Source organism: Octopus bimaculoides, chromosome 4 (genome assembly GCF_046866305.1).
Source record: "Octopus bimaculoides isolate indiv1 chromosome 4, ASM4686630v1, whole genome shotgun sequence".
Lineage (NCBI taxonomy): Eukaryota > Metazoa > Mollusca > Cephalopoda > Octopoda > Octopodidae > Octopus > Octopus bimaculoides.
The window spans coordinates 41,958,054-41,974,500 of NC_142931.1; the positions used below are offsets into that span (position 1 = coordinate 41,958,054).

At 34.5% G+C, this 16,447-nt stretch overlaps 1 protein-coding gene across 1 annotated transcript in view; it reads left to right on the forward strand.

The window, feature by feature from the left end:
* Positions 1–1,726: 1,726 nt before the first annotated feature.
* The window catches only part of LOC106881795 (RUN domain-containing protein 3B), a 50,538-nt gene continuing 35,817 nt past the window's right edge, over positions 1,727–16,447 (forward strand). Inside the window, exon 1 of the mRNA XM_014932307.3 lies at positions 1,727–2,026. Within this exon, the coding sequence (XP_014787793.1) occupies positions 1,941–2,026 (86 nt within the window). The 5' untranslated portion in view covers positions 1,727–1,940. The remainder of the gene's footprint in view (positions 2,027–16,447) is intronic.

Consider the following 16,447-nt stretch of genomic DNA (forward strand, 5'->3'; position numbering starts at 1 on the left):
CTTCGTGCCTACATCGCCCACCCTAACACATACAAAAAAAAAAATCAATATATAAAGTTTGTGGCAGCTGCTTTGGTGCGACAATCAGTTTTCATAAACTGAGTCTTTGACCTGGTTTCCATTCTATTTGAAAATTTTCGCGTACACCATTATTGCTTAAAAAAAAACAAAAAAAAAACACCGAAAATTTTAATAAAGCGTAATAAACATTTTTCGAATTTCTCCTCCTTAAACAAAATCTGAAGGCTTTAATGCTTATATAAAACATCAATATTTGAAGTACAAAAACAGTAGAATGTCGGACGATATGGTCTACACTATTGTGCTTTTCATACCCACTTAAATTTTAGCTGCAGTAGACTTTACCTTTCAACTCTTCCACCTTGAGGGTGTCTGTGAGAAAAATGAGCACTAGTTATTCAGTCAACTGTACCCATCTCCTGCAAATGTATAGCCTTGTGCCATCCATCAACAAGGATTGAACAAAACCACAGAAATGTTTAATTTATACACATTTCGCCCACGAATCCAAGAATATACCTTTCACCACCCGAAACAATTTATGGATCGTAACCCCAAAATTTGAAAACGCTGCTAAAGATCTATTTTGCCTTTTATAGATTTATGCTAATCGATATTTCGTCAGAATATTGATTTTTAATGGTTTCCTCACAAGTACATCTTGTGATGGCAGCAGCCTTACCAGCAGCAGTAACAACAACAACAATAGTACACACATTTTCATGGATTAAAAAAAAATTTGATTCAAAATATTTACTTGTTGGTATTTCATTCAATTTTTGATTTATACATTTTAAATTGTGAATTACGATGGCAGCATTGATGACAAGAATGTAGGCGGTATTAATGTTACTGTTGGTGGTGGCGGCGGCGGCGGTAGTGGTGATGACGAAATGACAGCAATGAGAAAGAGGTTAATTGATGATAATGATGATGATGATGATGACAACGGTAAAGAAAATAACGATGACAGTTATAATAATGTTGAGTAGGAATAATATACAGATGGATATGATGATAGTATCGTTACTGTTTAGTCCCTGGTTAACCTCGATCAAGAAAACCTACAATCAAAAAACCATTCTTTCCATGATCATCTTATTTTCTTGTTTATGAAGATTTACATTATCTATTGTTTTCTTTATTTAAAACAGCGGAGATTGATTTGAAAGTTATTTGGCTGCTATTTCTTGTAGGTCAAACGGCCACGAATAGACTTAATATCTCACGAAGATTATGATGATGGCAGTAGAGCCGGTGATGACAATATGATGATGACGGCGACGATCACGAAGACGACGGCGACGACGACGATGCTGCTGATGCTGGTGAAGATGATGATGATAATAAATATGTATAAGATAGTTGGTTCATTAGTATGACAATTTGAAAAAAAAAATTTTGTTACAGTAATCGGAAAAAAAATAAAAAAAACAAAACAATACACTCACTTTCCGGAAGAAAATATAAATTTTACATTAAAATTCCAATGAATAACGGTAAATCTATGTCTAAAAAATAATCCAGAATTTATTAAATATCATTTTACGTAATAAAAGAATTTCTTCATTGAGTTAATACCATTTCTACTTTCTCTATTCCTCTTACTCATCCTCCAATTCTACCCGCCTCCCCCCGCTGTAGACGCACTCTTCCTTTGCAATCATTCATTCTCTCACTCCCAGTCTTTCTTACTCTCTCTCTTACCCCGCATCACTGCTGATACAAGAGTAAGACAAAGATAAGGACGTCTGAATATATTATCATAGATAATATTTTACAGTTCTTGTATTTAATCAATGCATGACGACAACTGTGTAGTGAACAATTAGTCGGCTGGTTGTTGGGGTGGTTTTGTAAATCACCTGCGCAATTATTAGCAGGACTGTACGTTTTAAGGGAAGCTGAGAGCTGCTAACATGGATATTGCAGCGTCATCTCGCCGAAAAGCATTGGCTATCAGGCAATGGACTGTACAACGGAAAAATCTTGTGAATATCTGCAGGTAAGATATCCGTTGGACTAGAAACATAGATACACATTACACATATACAAATCGAATCACCTGGTTTCATCTATTATTGTTATTTGGATCGTCGTGTAACAAATTTTAGAATTTAATTAACAAATGACAGGTCTTGTTTTCTTCTTAGTAACCTAACATACCTACCATTAGAAATATAAATTGTATGTTTAGATAAGGAATAGAATTTTTTTCCTCCTTATTACTGTCATTAATTCGTTTAGTTGATTATTTAGACACGACACCTTTCTTACAAAAACAAACCTCTTCCCTATGTTTCGTGTCATCGTGTTTCTGAATGTTCTGTATATAGGTATAACTATTTATTATATTATATTAGAATAACACTTACATTGGTTTAAATAAGTTCCTTGTTTGATACTATTTTGAAAATAACTGTTTCTTACTTTTTTGTTTTTGTTTAATATTATTCAGTGTTTTCAAGATTGAAAGATCTGTTTATATAACTTCGCTGAAATGTGATATGATTTGAATATCGAAAACTATAGTAATTTGATATTAAAAAAAATACACTGCACACACACACACACACCTATGTATATGTATGTGGCTTATGTCCGGCAAAATTCAACTCGTGTTTGTAAGAATGGTTTATCAATATTAACAGCGAAAAGGAACAAAAACAGACATCTAAATATTCATCATATTTTATATTATTGTGTATAAAACTGGTTAGATTAGTTTTTTTCTCTTTTGAAATATCATAAGCCTGACACCTCGTGACATGTTATTTACAAGTCATTATCAAAGATCTCATCGAACCCCAATAAATCAGGTTATTCGCACCGTTTTAGAGGAAACTGACTTGAGATTTTGTTTTTCTAAAACATCCCCAGTTACCGACAGTTATATATTTATTTTGTCATCGGGGATATATGTTCTTAATTTATATACTACATGTTGATCTAAGCAAAAAAAGTCGAGAAGCGACACACATACACACACACATATAAGAAAATGAAATCTGTTCTTTAAAATCTCATGAAATACTAGAAATTGGCATATATTTTCATAATCTCAATTTTCTCCATTTGTAAAAAAATATACATTAATATCTGCAAATTTCACTTCATTGCAAATTCCGGAATTACCATTATTCGCAGAAAATTCTCGAAAACCATCACATGTTTCATCTTATTTATTTAATAAAATATTTTGAATACTCGTAGTACGTTCTTTTTCTTTCTCTCTCTTTTTTTTTTAAAGTTCCATTTAAAAAGTTTTGTTTTTCTTTAAATTTCTAACATATGTGCATATATTTTCTATGTAATAATGAATGAGTGTGTCTGTTGTAAATAGCAGATTATATAAAAGATTTTGAAATAGTAAATATCATTTCTCTAAGACTAACATAAAAAATTTTTTTTTAAACTCCACAAAAACTAAGCCGGTATTTGTTTCGCGACTCCAGATTTTATTTCCTTCTGCTTGGCCGCGGTCGACGTTTTTTCGCTGCAGGGATTTTTTTTAGGGGCGACCGACTTACAGTGTAGGTCTTTTTTTTTTTTAATTTCACTTCGTGGGCGTAAAGGGACGTAACTCAACGGACCTATCTGCTAAAACGCCGCTGTTCGAAATGTCTTTTCTTTTTGTTGCTTGTTTTTTGGTAAAAATATGCCATTATTCAGCAGAAAATATATAATTTTTGTTTAAGAAGTAAAATAATAGAAATCATTTTAAGAATATTCGTAACCAAAATAAAAAAGCATTCTTGATTAAAAACAAAATGCAACGCAACCAAGTATAGAACCTATACGTGATCAGTAGACCTGCTAGCAACAGTACGCAAATATCTTCCAAGTCACTCTACGGTCTTTAAAAAAGAAAGGGCACATTAGATAATGTAATCTTAGATGCCCAGTGTCCGAAAACTATGTTGGCATTTAGTTTTAATCAAAAGTGCTTGTGTTAACGCAGGCAGCGTTAAAAGGTATGCTATTAAAAAGCATCGTCATCAGGTATCGTCTGCTTTCAAGCAGGTTGAAAACCATGGATCTCCATCTCAGTCTTGTACTATTTTATACATTCACTGCATGTCAGATCTGTTCAGTTCTTGATATGACGAAAGTAAAGAATACGTACAGCCGGTGTTTAGGGTTAGGGTTTTTGTTACGCCGAAAATGGGTGGTGTACGTATTCTTTACGCCCTTGATATTATCCATCCATATAGGTTCTTGGTTTGTCTCTCTCTCTCTTTATTTCTTTCTTTCTTTCTTTCTGTCTCTCTCTCCCTCTCTTTCTTTCTTTCGTTCTTTCTTTCTTTCTTTCTTTTTTTTTTTTAACCTTCCTATTCATTTTGCCTTCCATTAACAGTTCCAGATATAGTTTACTCTCTTTAACGTTTCGAACAAAATTTTTTTAGTTTTTACCAATCTCAATACTTCATTATTGGTTTTTGCGTTTTGTCCATGATATTCTCAGAAGTCTTAAATATACCCACACTACAAAAGCTTACAAGCTATTTTATATTACTTTAATTAATGGTCCTTCATTTCGTAGAGTGGGCCATACATAACACCTTCATGATCTCTTTGTATATATATATATATATATCATCATCATCATCATCATCGTTTAACGTCCGCTTTCCATGCTAGCATGGGTTGGACGATTTGACTGAGGACTGGTGAAACCGGATGGCAACACCAGGCTCCAATCTAATTTGGCAGAGTTTCTACAGCTGGATGCCCTTCCTAACGCCAACCACTCAGAGAGTGTAGTGGGTGCTTTTACGTGTTACCCGCACGAAAACGGCCACGCTCATATATATATATATATATATATATAGATGGATCTTTTCAATATATATATAGATATATATATATATATATGTGTGTGTGTAGCGGACGTTAAATGATGATGATGATGTATAAAGTTATTGTCAACGTTGGTAGCTTGCCTCATCGAGGTATCAGGTGATGCCCGTGAGGGCACTTGGTTTTCTCAACGCCTTAACCTTGCCATCGCCCGTGGTAATGCTGCAAGCATGCTGGCTTGCTTCAGTAGATTCTGTTAAACCTTGTGTGCGACCAGTTGCTGTGATGAAAAAAAAAAAAAAAAAATCCTCACAAATGGTTTCAATACAGTTTTAACAGAAAGATTTGGAAGAATTAGATGCAAGTTCTCTGGTAATTTTCTTTCATGTAAATAAATATTTATGTTAATTTAAAAATTTGCCAGCAAAATCTTATAAAATGACAATGTTCTAAAAGGTGTACAATCTCTTTGTAGTTTTGATATTAATCTTTCTTAGTGTTTGACTTTTTTCCAAATTCTCCTGTTTTCTTCATCGCATTTCCTTATTTTCTGATTGTATATATTCGAAGTATAGTTATCATTGATGTGTATTCAATTGGCTTTTCCTCAATTGTAATATTTATTTTTTATGATTTGCCTTTGATTTAATTTTCTTCCCTTTCATTTCCATTCCATGAGAAATTCATTTGTCATTTACTCAAGCTATTAGATCATTTGTATTAAAAATTACTAAAGCAGTACTGTCTGCATATACAGGGTTGATATCCATACTTCCTATTGTCAAACTTGGCATGTCTTCTACTTCTCTGAAAATTTTCTCAGAGTATGTTAAATAGCTTAGAGGATAGCATACAACCTTGCCTAACGCCTTTCTTAAATTTAAATTCTGAAATTTTTCCCCATTCAGTCCTCACCACTGCTGTTTGCTTTTAGCACATTTTTGTTGTTCGGAGGTCTAGAAATGAGTATCTTCTTATTCCAGTATTATAGAACTATTCGATAATGGAAGTAGACCAATGTGATTTTTGTTGTCCGTAGTGAATGGAAACATTTAATTCATTCATTTTTTTTATTATTGAGTAAGACAAGTTACTCAGTATTTTCCAAAGTAAGAAAACATGAAATGATTCATTGCTATGATTGTGTTAAATTTCAGCAGCAATTTGTTTGTTTGGCACCGATTGCCGATATCTGAGCATGCTGACAAAAAGTTCAGGTCTCTGGTTTTCCTTGTATTGCTAAGTTGCGAGACTTGGAACTGTCTGGACCCCCAAAGAGGCCACCTGAACTCTTTCAGTACCAGGACTCTTTGCAGAATAATGGACTACTATTTGTTGGAATTCGTTTCCAACCAACGACTATAGTTAGAAACTGAGATGTGTCCTGTTACTTATATGATCCGGGAGCATCAACTTAGACTGTTTCCTCTTCTGAGGATCCGGCTAGGGCGACAGCTTCTGTCGGTCGGCCACATGTCTCACGGTTATGGCGGAAGAGGAAGTATTTCATGGTGATGGAAATTGACTGGGAACCACTCAGAGGGTTGCCCTGGATGACCTGAGCAAATACTAATAAATGGTGGACGAAGCGATGCACTGCAACGGCATATGCCCCCATATCTGGCCTGACCTTGCACCGGCTGGCGATCTTTTAAAAGTTTGTTTTCGGTTAAAAACCAATATTTATCTATTAAGCACTATAAGGAATGATCTTTTTCTCGGAATTCTCTTTGGATGGGTTCTGTATCTTCCAAACCGATGGGATTAAATCACAATTTTTGTAAAATAAGAGAAATTAACCTTTCTCCCCCCTCCCCCTCTCCCCTCAAAGGTTAAATGAGAGAAAACTTTGAACTGATTGATATTTTACATGCCTGCGAAGTTAGATAGCCATTTCGCCAAAGTTAAGAGAAATTATTCAATTTTATCTCATGACTAAACGTAAAACAACTTGATTTTTTGATAAAAATATTTAACATTGTCGGATTGGAAGGCCAGGTCAGAGAAACACAATACCATTGTGGTTGATAGTTAAATAACGGAAAGAATATTCGTTTCTTACATTTTTTTTTTCTTTTTCTTTTACTTGCTGGATGAGACTAAACAAACTAATTGCTGCTGAAATTGAACCAAATTTATAATTATAACCGTGACATTTTCTATTCTCTTCCGAAAGGTATTCAATAAATTGTCTCTACATCAAAAAAAAAAAAAGAATGCTAATACCTTTTATTTTACGTAGCTTTTTTCTTTTTCTTATGAACATGAAGCAAGTGGCTTTAGTTCCCAAGGTAAGAAATGAGGAGGTCTAAGAAGACTGAAACATGCCTGGTTTAGTATCTCATACTTTCTGAAAAGATTTAGTCAATGAGCTTGTAGCGAACGACTTAAGGGAAACTTCTCTCTCTCTCTCTGTTATATACATAAATACAGACATAGTAGATAACAGCTATCACATCTTCTCTTAAACATTCTACTCTGGTTGTGTATCTCTTTTCCTCCTGGCACTTATACTCATTTAATCCTTTTCATATTTTATTTGTATCAACCGTGCAATGTACTAAAGGAGCCGTTCTCGTCACCTCTCCTTCTGCGCGGTCGTTTACAATCTTATGAGTTCATATTGTCTTTTCCTCTCAACATCCATAATCCTCTTAACATTAACTTGATTATGGATGACATCTCTAAAAAAGAAAATTGTTATTTTACAAAAATGTCAGCCCATAGCCCTTTTACTACATCAAATCTGGAACACTCAATCATAGGTCTACTTGAAAGCTGCCCTGGAGCTCAACATCATGATTAGTAAAGAACCTGATGAGGCTACTTCTGCAGGGACTCATCAGAAGCTTTCTGTGTTATTGAAGTTCACTTCAACTCATTCAAAAAGGCTTGACTAACTACAATTCTTTAACAACTTGGGCGCTACTGAGTTGTGTCTTCTTTTGTACTCTTCTACTGCTAATATGATTGTCTCTTCTTTTCTGAACATGCTGATTTTCTATCTCCTTCACCTAAACCCTATTGAATTATCCATTTCTCCCTCAACTGACTCATTTTCTGTGTTGAAGTTACTAGTTACTAATGTTTCTCCTATATTCCCCCCAAAATTTGAGTCCCTTTGAAAGTTCTTTCTTGCCTATATTGTGCTCTGAATGATTGACGTTCAGAACTTTAAACTGAGTATGTGCCTGGGCATTCCATTTAGCTTTCTGCAATGGGATAACACTAATTGCATTTTATTGCATGAAAGGCAGGTCATACTGCTTGTTTTGATGCCTAGTGCATTTATTGTCATCATTTTACCTCCCACTTTTAATGCCTTTTATGGACTGATCAATTTTTATTCAGAGTTTTTGCCCTCCTAGATGAGTTGATGACCACATCATACTCATGCATTCCATTTTTGACAGAGTTTCTATGGCTGAATGTTTTTTATATGACCACCACTTTACAAAACATGTTGGGTGCATTTTATTGTCACAGCAACACAAGAGAGATTGTTGTGTATCTTTTAAAACTAAAGAGTCCTCTCCTTTATGATATTTCCATTCATTCATTTACTAATACCAGAAGACCCTTCCTCCACAGCAGAAGTGTTAAGGCTACATTTCCTGGTGAAGATGATTGGCCTGGAAGAGTCCTGTGCCAGTGCCACATAAAAAACACTTGTGCTGGTGCCACATAATGAGCACTTGTGCCAATGGCATGTTAAAAGCAACCAGAACACACTATAAAGTGGTTGGCATTAGGAAGGGCATCCAACCATAGAAACCAAGCCAAATCAGATTGGAACTTGGGGCCGCTTGCCAGCTCTGGTCAAAACATTCAATTCATGCTACCTTGGAAAATGGACATTAAGTAAAAAGAAAATGAAAGAAGAGGGTTATCTTATCCCTGGCAGATAGAAGAGAGATAATTATAGAGAACCAGATTGATAGGAGCAAGAGTGTAATAAAAAAGAGCAGGCAGAGGAAAGCAGAGGGTGATAGATGATTGGGTGTAAGGAAATTAAATAGAGATGACAGGAGCAGCATGGTAGAGGGATAGAGAGTAAGTTTGAAAGAAACTGGGTGATAGAAGAGAATGAACTGAGTGAGTGATGGATGCCAACATTGTCATATATTATTAACATCTCTGATGGTGATCAACAAAGAAATAGGGAAAATGAACTTCAGTCAGTCAGTTTTAATTCCTTCGGGTTCATTATAAATGTTTTGTAATAATGCAGTTTGGCCCAGCATTCAACATTGCGTCATGTGAAGACTGTCAAAATAAGTCTCTGCATTTGGAAGTTTATTTTACAGTACTCTATGTACACATGAATCGAGGAGCTTTTTTTTTTTATCGTATTATTATTTAATTGGAGGAAGATGGGCAATGGCCATAACCTTTGAAAGCTTTATCCAGAAAGTGTATTTCAAATTCTTTTCTTGTTATTAATTGCTATTTCAGCTTTTATTTCTTCTCTTCATATTTTACAAAGCATGTAATTTAGGAAAAGCACTTTTCAGATTGGATAGCATTGTTTTATGTTTATAAGAACGACCGTGCGAACCCAAAAGGAGAAATGGTGACGAATGGAAAAACAGGGCTCCTTTCATTAAATGTGTCACACGGTCGAACACAAAATATATCAAATGATATAAATATGTTATACTTCGATAACATAGTGAATTCGTAAATGGCCAGTAAGGAAGACGATAGAACACAACCGATAAAGATGAATAACAGTATTATTTATTGTTGCATTAAAATGTATGTCTGTGTGTGAGTGTGAATGTGACATAATGAAAACATAATAAAAGACAGGCCGTCGTGTAAAGAAAAGAGTGTGTGTAAGTGATACATGTATGTGTATGCGTGAGATACAGCAGATAGAAAAAGAGTCAGTAACACATATAAGAATTTGCCAGTTCTTAAAGTACACAATAGTAACAGTCTGTATGTAAGAAGTTGAGGCGTGTGTGGCAGAGCGATCACTCGTCGTGATGTTAGGGCTTCCATGCCGAGCCGGGTTCTGGAATACAGATGTTCGTCGCAGGCTAGGTTCTTGTCTGTTGTCTATCGTGGCGAAGGTGAATCGCACAAACAGAGTTAGAAGTTCTGCGGTAGTTTGGTTAGCTTGTGTACGTAGAAATCATGTTGGCGATGCTGGTGGCGAATCTTGTAGTTCGTAGTTGAAGTGGTGTTGACGCTGGCAGCGACGATGGTGGTAGTCGTAGTTGTACGAAGCTGCTGGTTGTTGTCGCTGGCTGCTGCTGCTGTGTGGTACACGGAACAGGCCTCTAAGAGATCTGAACCGAGACAAATTAGCTGGGTATAATTTAGTCTATTTAAAGCAAAATAGGGGCTCCAGAGAGACATTAGAAAAACACCATCACGTGACTTTATTAAGGGCTGTGATTGGTCGATTTGCGTTCTGGCGGGAACGGTACGAAGCAGTTGCCACTTCAAATAATAATTAGTCACGTGAGGAATACAGTAGGCTGTTCTCTACTACGCCCGAACTTGATTATATCTATAACAGCGAGAGAAGATGGCTTCTTTGTATATAATGGCGATCGAGGTGTTAGTTTCACTACATATATATAGCATATATATATATCACATATATATATATATATATATCATATATATATATCACACACACACACATATATATATATATATATATATATATATATATATATATTTTTATATATATAGTTGACCTTGGAGGAAATGCTATTGATAATATGCACAATAGATAAAATTAATAAAAATTAAAGCTTATCGGTTTTTCTGTTTATTCAGAGGTTGGTGGTAACCTCTTGCTAAAGGGAAAAAATCAACACATTTTAGTTATGGAAGAACACCAACTGATAAGTAGGAAGAAGAGTGTCCATAGTATTTGTTGAGCCTGCTTAAACTTGAGAAGAGGGCTAACTGGGTGAAAATAGTATGGTATTGTTTGAATTCTTGCTGGTCAATAATTGGATATTAACCGGTAGAGTGGGCATTCAGAAAAATGGCTTTGAGTACAAAAATAAAGTAAAATGTTAGTACTTTAGTGTAACTTAATGGGATCAGTGAGAAAGAGAGTGACAGGGTCATTGTGTTTTTTCATGTGAATATAATATGGAGTCAGCAATTCTGAGGAATGGTTTGATAATAGAGAGTATAGAAGTGCTGGCGAGTGTTGATTAAAGGGTTAACTAAACAGGTGGATAAGTATTCATTTGATAAATCCAGGACATGTGTGATAATGTGTTTCATTTTATAAAGTAGCACATTTAGAAACAGAAGGTATTAAATACCTGAACTTCTCACTCTAAGATTATGCACTTAAATCCATCCTAAGTGTTTTTGAAGCAAACGTTTTATTCCCATTCCTCCCAAAAGACAACATTTATATTTCCATGAAACTAAACAACTCTAGCTCATATAGATCCATTCAGGCCAAGGAGATACATGCAATTATGTTACTCTGGTAAAAAGAGTATTTGAAATTTATAAAAGATAAGCAGGTATTTAGTGTTGAAGTAGTTGCCTGGTCCTCTTTAGAAAAAAAAAAAATGAATCCATCCTTTTGCGATGAAATGTGTAGAAAGTGTGGTTTTTCAGGGAGAACTTATTGGAGATTATCATTATTTAGAGAATTTGATAGTTTTAGCTGCTTTTTTATTTTTTCTTGAATGAAATGTTGCAAATTTGATACATTATTTTCTGTTTGAAAGAAATGAGCATGGCAGACACATCCAGATCTTATTGCTCCAGCATAATGCATGTGTTTAGAACAAGCTAACTACATTGAAAGACAGTCTATGATGCATTGAGAGTGGGGAGAGTTTGTTACTCTTTGAATTCAAGAATCAAAGTAGAAGGCTGCAAAGAGAATCAGAGCTCAATGAATTGATGGATGTGCGTGTGCATGTCATCATTATCATCATTGTCGTTTAACGTCCGCTTTCCATGCTAGCATGGGTTGGACGATTTGACTGAGGACTGGTGAAACCAGATGGCTACACCAGGCTCCAATCTGATTTGGCAGAGTTTCTACAGCTGGATGCCCTTCCTAATGCCAACCACTCATAGAGTGTAGTGGGTGCTTTTTACGTGCCACTGGCACGAAGGCCAGTCAGGCGGTACTGGCAACGGCCACGCTCAAAATGGTGTATTTTATGTGCCACCCGCACAAGAGCCAGTCCAGGGGCACTGGCAACGATCTCGCTCAAAAGTCCTTACACATGCCGCGGGCACAAGTGCCAGAAAGGTGACGCTGGGCACAGGTGCCATCACAATTTCGCTTAGATGATGGAGTCTCCCATCAAAGATGGCATATGAGCATGCAGCTTTTGCCGAACGACCTGCACATTGATTTGTTTATAGTGATCAAATGTTCATGTCACACATTAGCTCACTCTCTCCATCAAATCAATGTTGTCTAAATAGGTGCACTGTGTGCCATATGTCAGTTGTCAAAGTGATCGCACATATATATATGTGTGTGTGTATGTGTTAAAGATGATGATATATATATATATGCATGTGTGTGTATGTAAAATTAGCTGGAAGAGAAACTGAGTCCAGGATTTGGTATACTTAGTACATATTCATCAAAAATGATAAAGGTAGCAATAACTGCCATTTTTCAAAAATCTTTACTGTTCATCTCAGCCTGGTTTTTCCATGTAACAGTTTCCTTTTTCATCAACTATTTGTTTCTCATGCTTGTATGGATTAGATAAGTTTGCAACACAGTAAATATCAATGCATAGCTATTTTGTACCATCTCACTTGTAACACTGCATTTTATGGTTTATGCAAGCTAATTCATCCATTTTCTGTAGCTTGGGTTGTTGTTTAGGGTTTTTTTTAGCCACCTTCTCCTGTTTTTGTAAAATTTCATGGCACTTTTTCCCTCAGTATGTTACCTGTTCTCATTATTAATATAATGATCTCATTCGCATTATTAACAATGCTGCTTTATTAAGTCATTTGAAGTTAGGCTGTTCTTTAATTCATATTAGTCATCCAAGAAATTATACCCATCTCATTACTTTCCAGTGATTATATGCTTTCAGTATTCATGTCTCACTGTCAAGTATAGAGAGAGAATCCATCAAGGGATAATAGTTTCCTAAATCTTCATGAATAACCTGCTTGTTATAGGTTCCATCCCTCTACCAATTTCTTTGTTTTTGTAGTCTTTTACTCAATATTTGTTAACTATATTCATAAGTGTTGCTTTTAATGTGATTTGATGTGTTTGTATGACTTGTACATATAGCTTTGTATATTTGGTGATTCATTTTCCTTTTTGATTTCATTTTGCAATTCCTGTTTTCTTTTTAAAACATATTCATACTTTTCAAATTTTTAGAAATTCTGTTTTGTAAAATAAATAGAAAGCTGAAGAAAATAAAGTGCAGATGCAATAATGGATAATGAAGAGAATGATAACAATTCTTATTCATGAAAGCGAGTCCTATATATGAATATTTAATTAGGATTTTATTGATGTACTCTTTTCTTTTACTGAATTTTAAATTAACATTAGCTTTTGGCATGTATAAATCATATTTCTTTTACTTTTGTTAATTGGGTTTTTTGAATTCAAAAGCTGTTGTTGAATGATCAGATTCTTATTCTACATAATCATTTATATCATGACATATTTTTGATTAATGAAAGTGAAAAAGCTGAGTAGAAATGATGATTGACTTCTATAGGGCTTTCAGATAAAATTTTTTTTCTGCTTGGCACTCCATCTTCAAATCTGAAAAGAGGTAAAGTTCATTCAAATTACAAAAGCAATAGACAAAACTTGTAGAGGAAGAATAGAAGTACAAAAAAATCATAAAACACCATAATAAAATATTTTTTGTGCTAAATCAAATAACATTGGAAAGTATTAAAATAAATGGGAATATTATATGACAACCCAATAATTCAGTAGTTTGAAGTTGAAATACTCTGTAAGCATATTGCTATATGTACATATAATTTTATATGCTTCAATTCATTTCACCTTACTTACAAGAATAGATTATAAGTCATTTAAAAATATTACCAGAACTATACTGGTATCCTGTCCAAGGGAAGATTTATCTGTATTGCATTTAACACTTTAGCATTTAAATTAGCCATATCTAGCCAAAATATTCTACGAGTTTTATTTTCAAATCATCCAGTTCTCGCCTCTCACACCAACCCTACAATACCATTCTAAAACTTAGCAGTTACTTTATCAAAATCTCAAAGCTACAAAATAATGTATACTTATTTCAAAACTATGTGAATAAATTAGTGTTACTTTTGACCGAATAATGTAAATGTTAAAGAGTTAATGGAATAACACCAGAGATGAGCACCAGACTTTAATGCCATTTTGAGATTCAGGAAATGTTTACATTATACATTTTATGATTTGCATTTATCAACATTTGCATATGTTTATAAACAGAAACCAATGTAACCCTTCTGAAATTTCTTATGAAAGGAAGTTAATCTGTATTTTCTGGATGAGATACATTTGAGATAGATACCTATTTGAGGATATTTGAGGCAGAATTTGAAGCCACAGCTTAAATACTTTCATCTTTTTAGTCACTAAACTGTTAACCCAAACATTAGAATTGAATTTAAAGTAGTACCTTAATTGAGAAATAAACTAAGTGTTTATAAATTTGAAAAAAAAAAAAAAATGGTCACTGGAGGCATTATTCATATGAACACATAATAATAATGGATGGTGTACATTGTATGAAAACACTGGATATTGATTTCTTGTAACCAGAGTTATAATAGACCAAGAAATAGATCAGCTCACAAAAATTAGATTCCAGCTGTAAGATGATACTAGATAAAGACAACTAAATATGTGTTGCCTGTCAGTATTTTGGACATGAATTTTTCCACATTATCTACTTCATCTTTATATTCTCATTTACACTATATTTCTCACATCATTTTCATGCATCTTCTTTCTACACACACGCACACACGCTCATCTTTTGGCTACAAATGAACTAAAAATCATTATTTTTAGCTCAAAATGTCAATGCTCTTCATGTCTGCTATACATCACTTTGTTGGACAACTGGAAATTATATTGTTATTTGCACTCATCTATTCTGTCATAAAAAATGCATGTTAGCCGGTGACAATAATACTATTTCAATACATTTAATTGTAAATAGTTATGGAAACTAATGAAAAATATTCATGTTAGTAAAAAAATATATTTAATTTTATGATTTGTGTTTTGACAATAAAACTGTCTTTGTTTCAAAACACGTATTTGTAAAACAAATTACTTTGTGAGAAAGAATTAAAGTTAAACCTGAAATAAAAAGCAGAAATCAGCTGCTAAGCTATTTAATAGATGTTGCATATGTATACTTGACCTATATTATCTTTTTTATGATGTGCTTTACAAATTATTTGATTTCTTTGGTTAAACTAATAAGTTTGAATGTTAACCTAATCTGCACCTAATTGCTATTGAAGATATAGTTTAACAGTCAATAATCAACTTATGCTATTAATGAACCATCACTATTGTATTTATAATTAATACATCTCTCTCATATACGTATTACTTAGTGTCCGTTATTAGACTGTGGTCATGCTGGGGCACTATCTTCAAGGTCATTTTTTTTTCTTGATTATATTAGCCCCACTTCTTTGTCCAGTATTTATTTTAACCATCTTGTAAGTTGATCTGGGCATAAAGAGATGTAAAATGCGTAGACCAAATACCAGACAGGATTTTTGTTCATCTCACTAATTCTGCTAACCATTATCAACACACACACACACACACACACACACAGATCTGTGTGTGTGTGTGTGTGTGTGTGCGCGCTTGTAGTGGCGGCGGCAGCAGAGGTGGCAGTGTGTGTGTGTGTGAAGATACATGGCCTTGTAAGATTGTGGTTTCGATTCCCAAACTGATTTGTGCATTGTGTTCTTAAGCAAGACACTTCATTTCACATTGTTCCAGTTCACTCAGTTGTAAATGAATAATCCTGCAATGGACTGGCATCTCATTCGGTGGGAATGTTGTGATCTCCCTCACTTACATGCCACGGAAAGCGGATAACTGGCCCTATGAGTTCTAGAGCATGAGAGAGTAATATCTTTACTTTTATCACTGTCATCATCATCGTCATCATTTAATGTCCGCCTTCCATGCTAGCATAGGGTGACTGGTTTGACAGGAGCTGGCCAGGCAGAAGACTGCACCAATCTTCTGTGTCTGTTTTGGCATGGTTTTTACTGCTGGTGCCCTTCCTACCACACCACACATGCATGTACGCACACACACACAAATATAGCTTATCAACTGAACATCAAGACTTTTTGCATACTTTTTAGAACATTGGTTTCTACAACTGAGTTAGATGTGAAAGCTATTGCTTATCTTTACACTTGTTACTGATGAGAGTATAGGCATCATACATCAGCATAGTAAGGTTTCAGCTTATCACCATGGTCCATTATGTGTGCGTGCCATTGCGTCACGCACACTCTCACTATTTCAGTTATGCCAATGACAAATCTAACATGAAATAACTTCTAAAATACGAAATTTTGTCAAAAACGTTCTATATGAGAAATTCTACCAGTATTCGAAGTT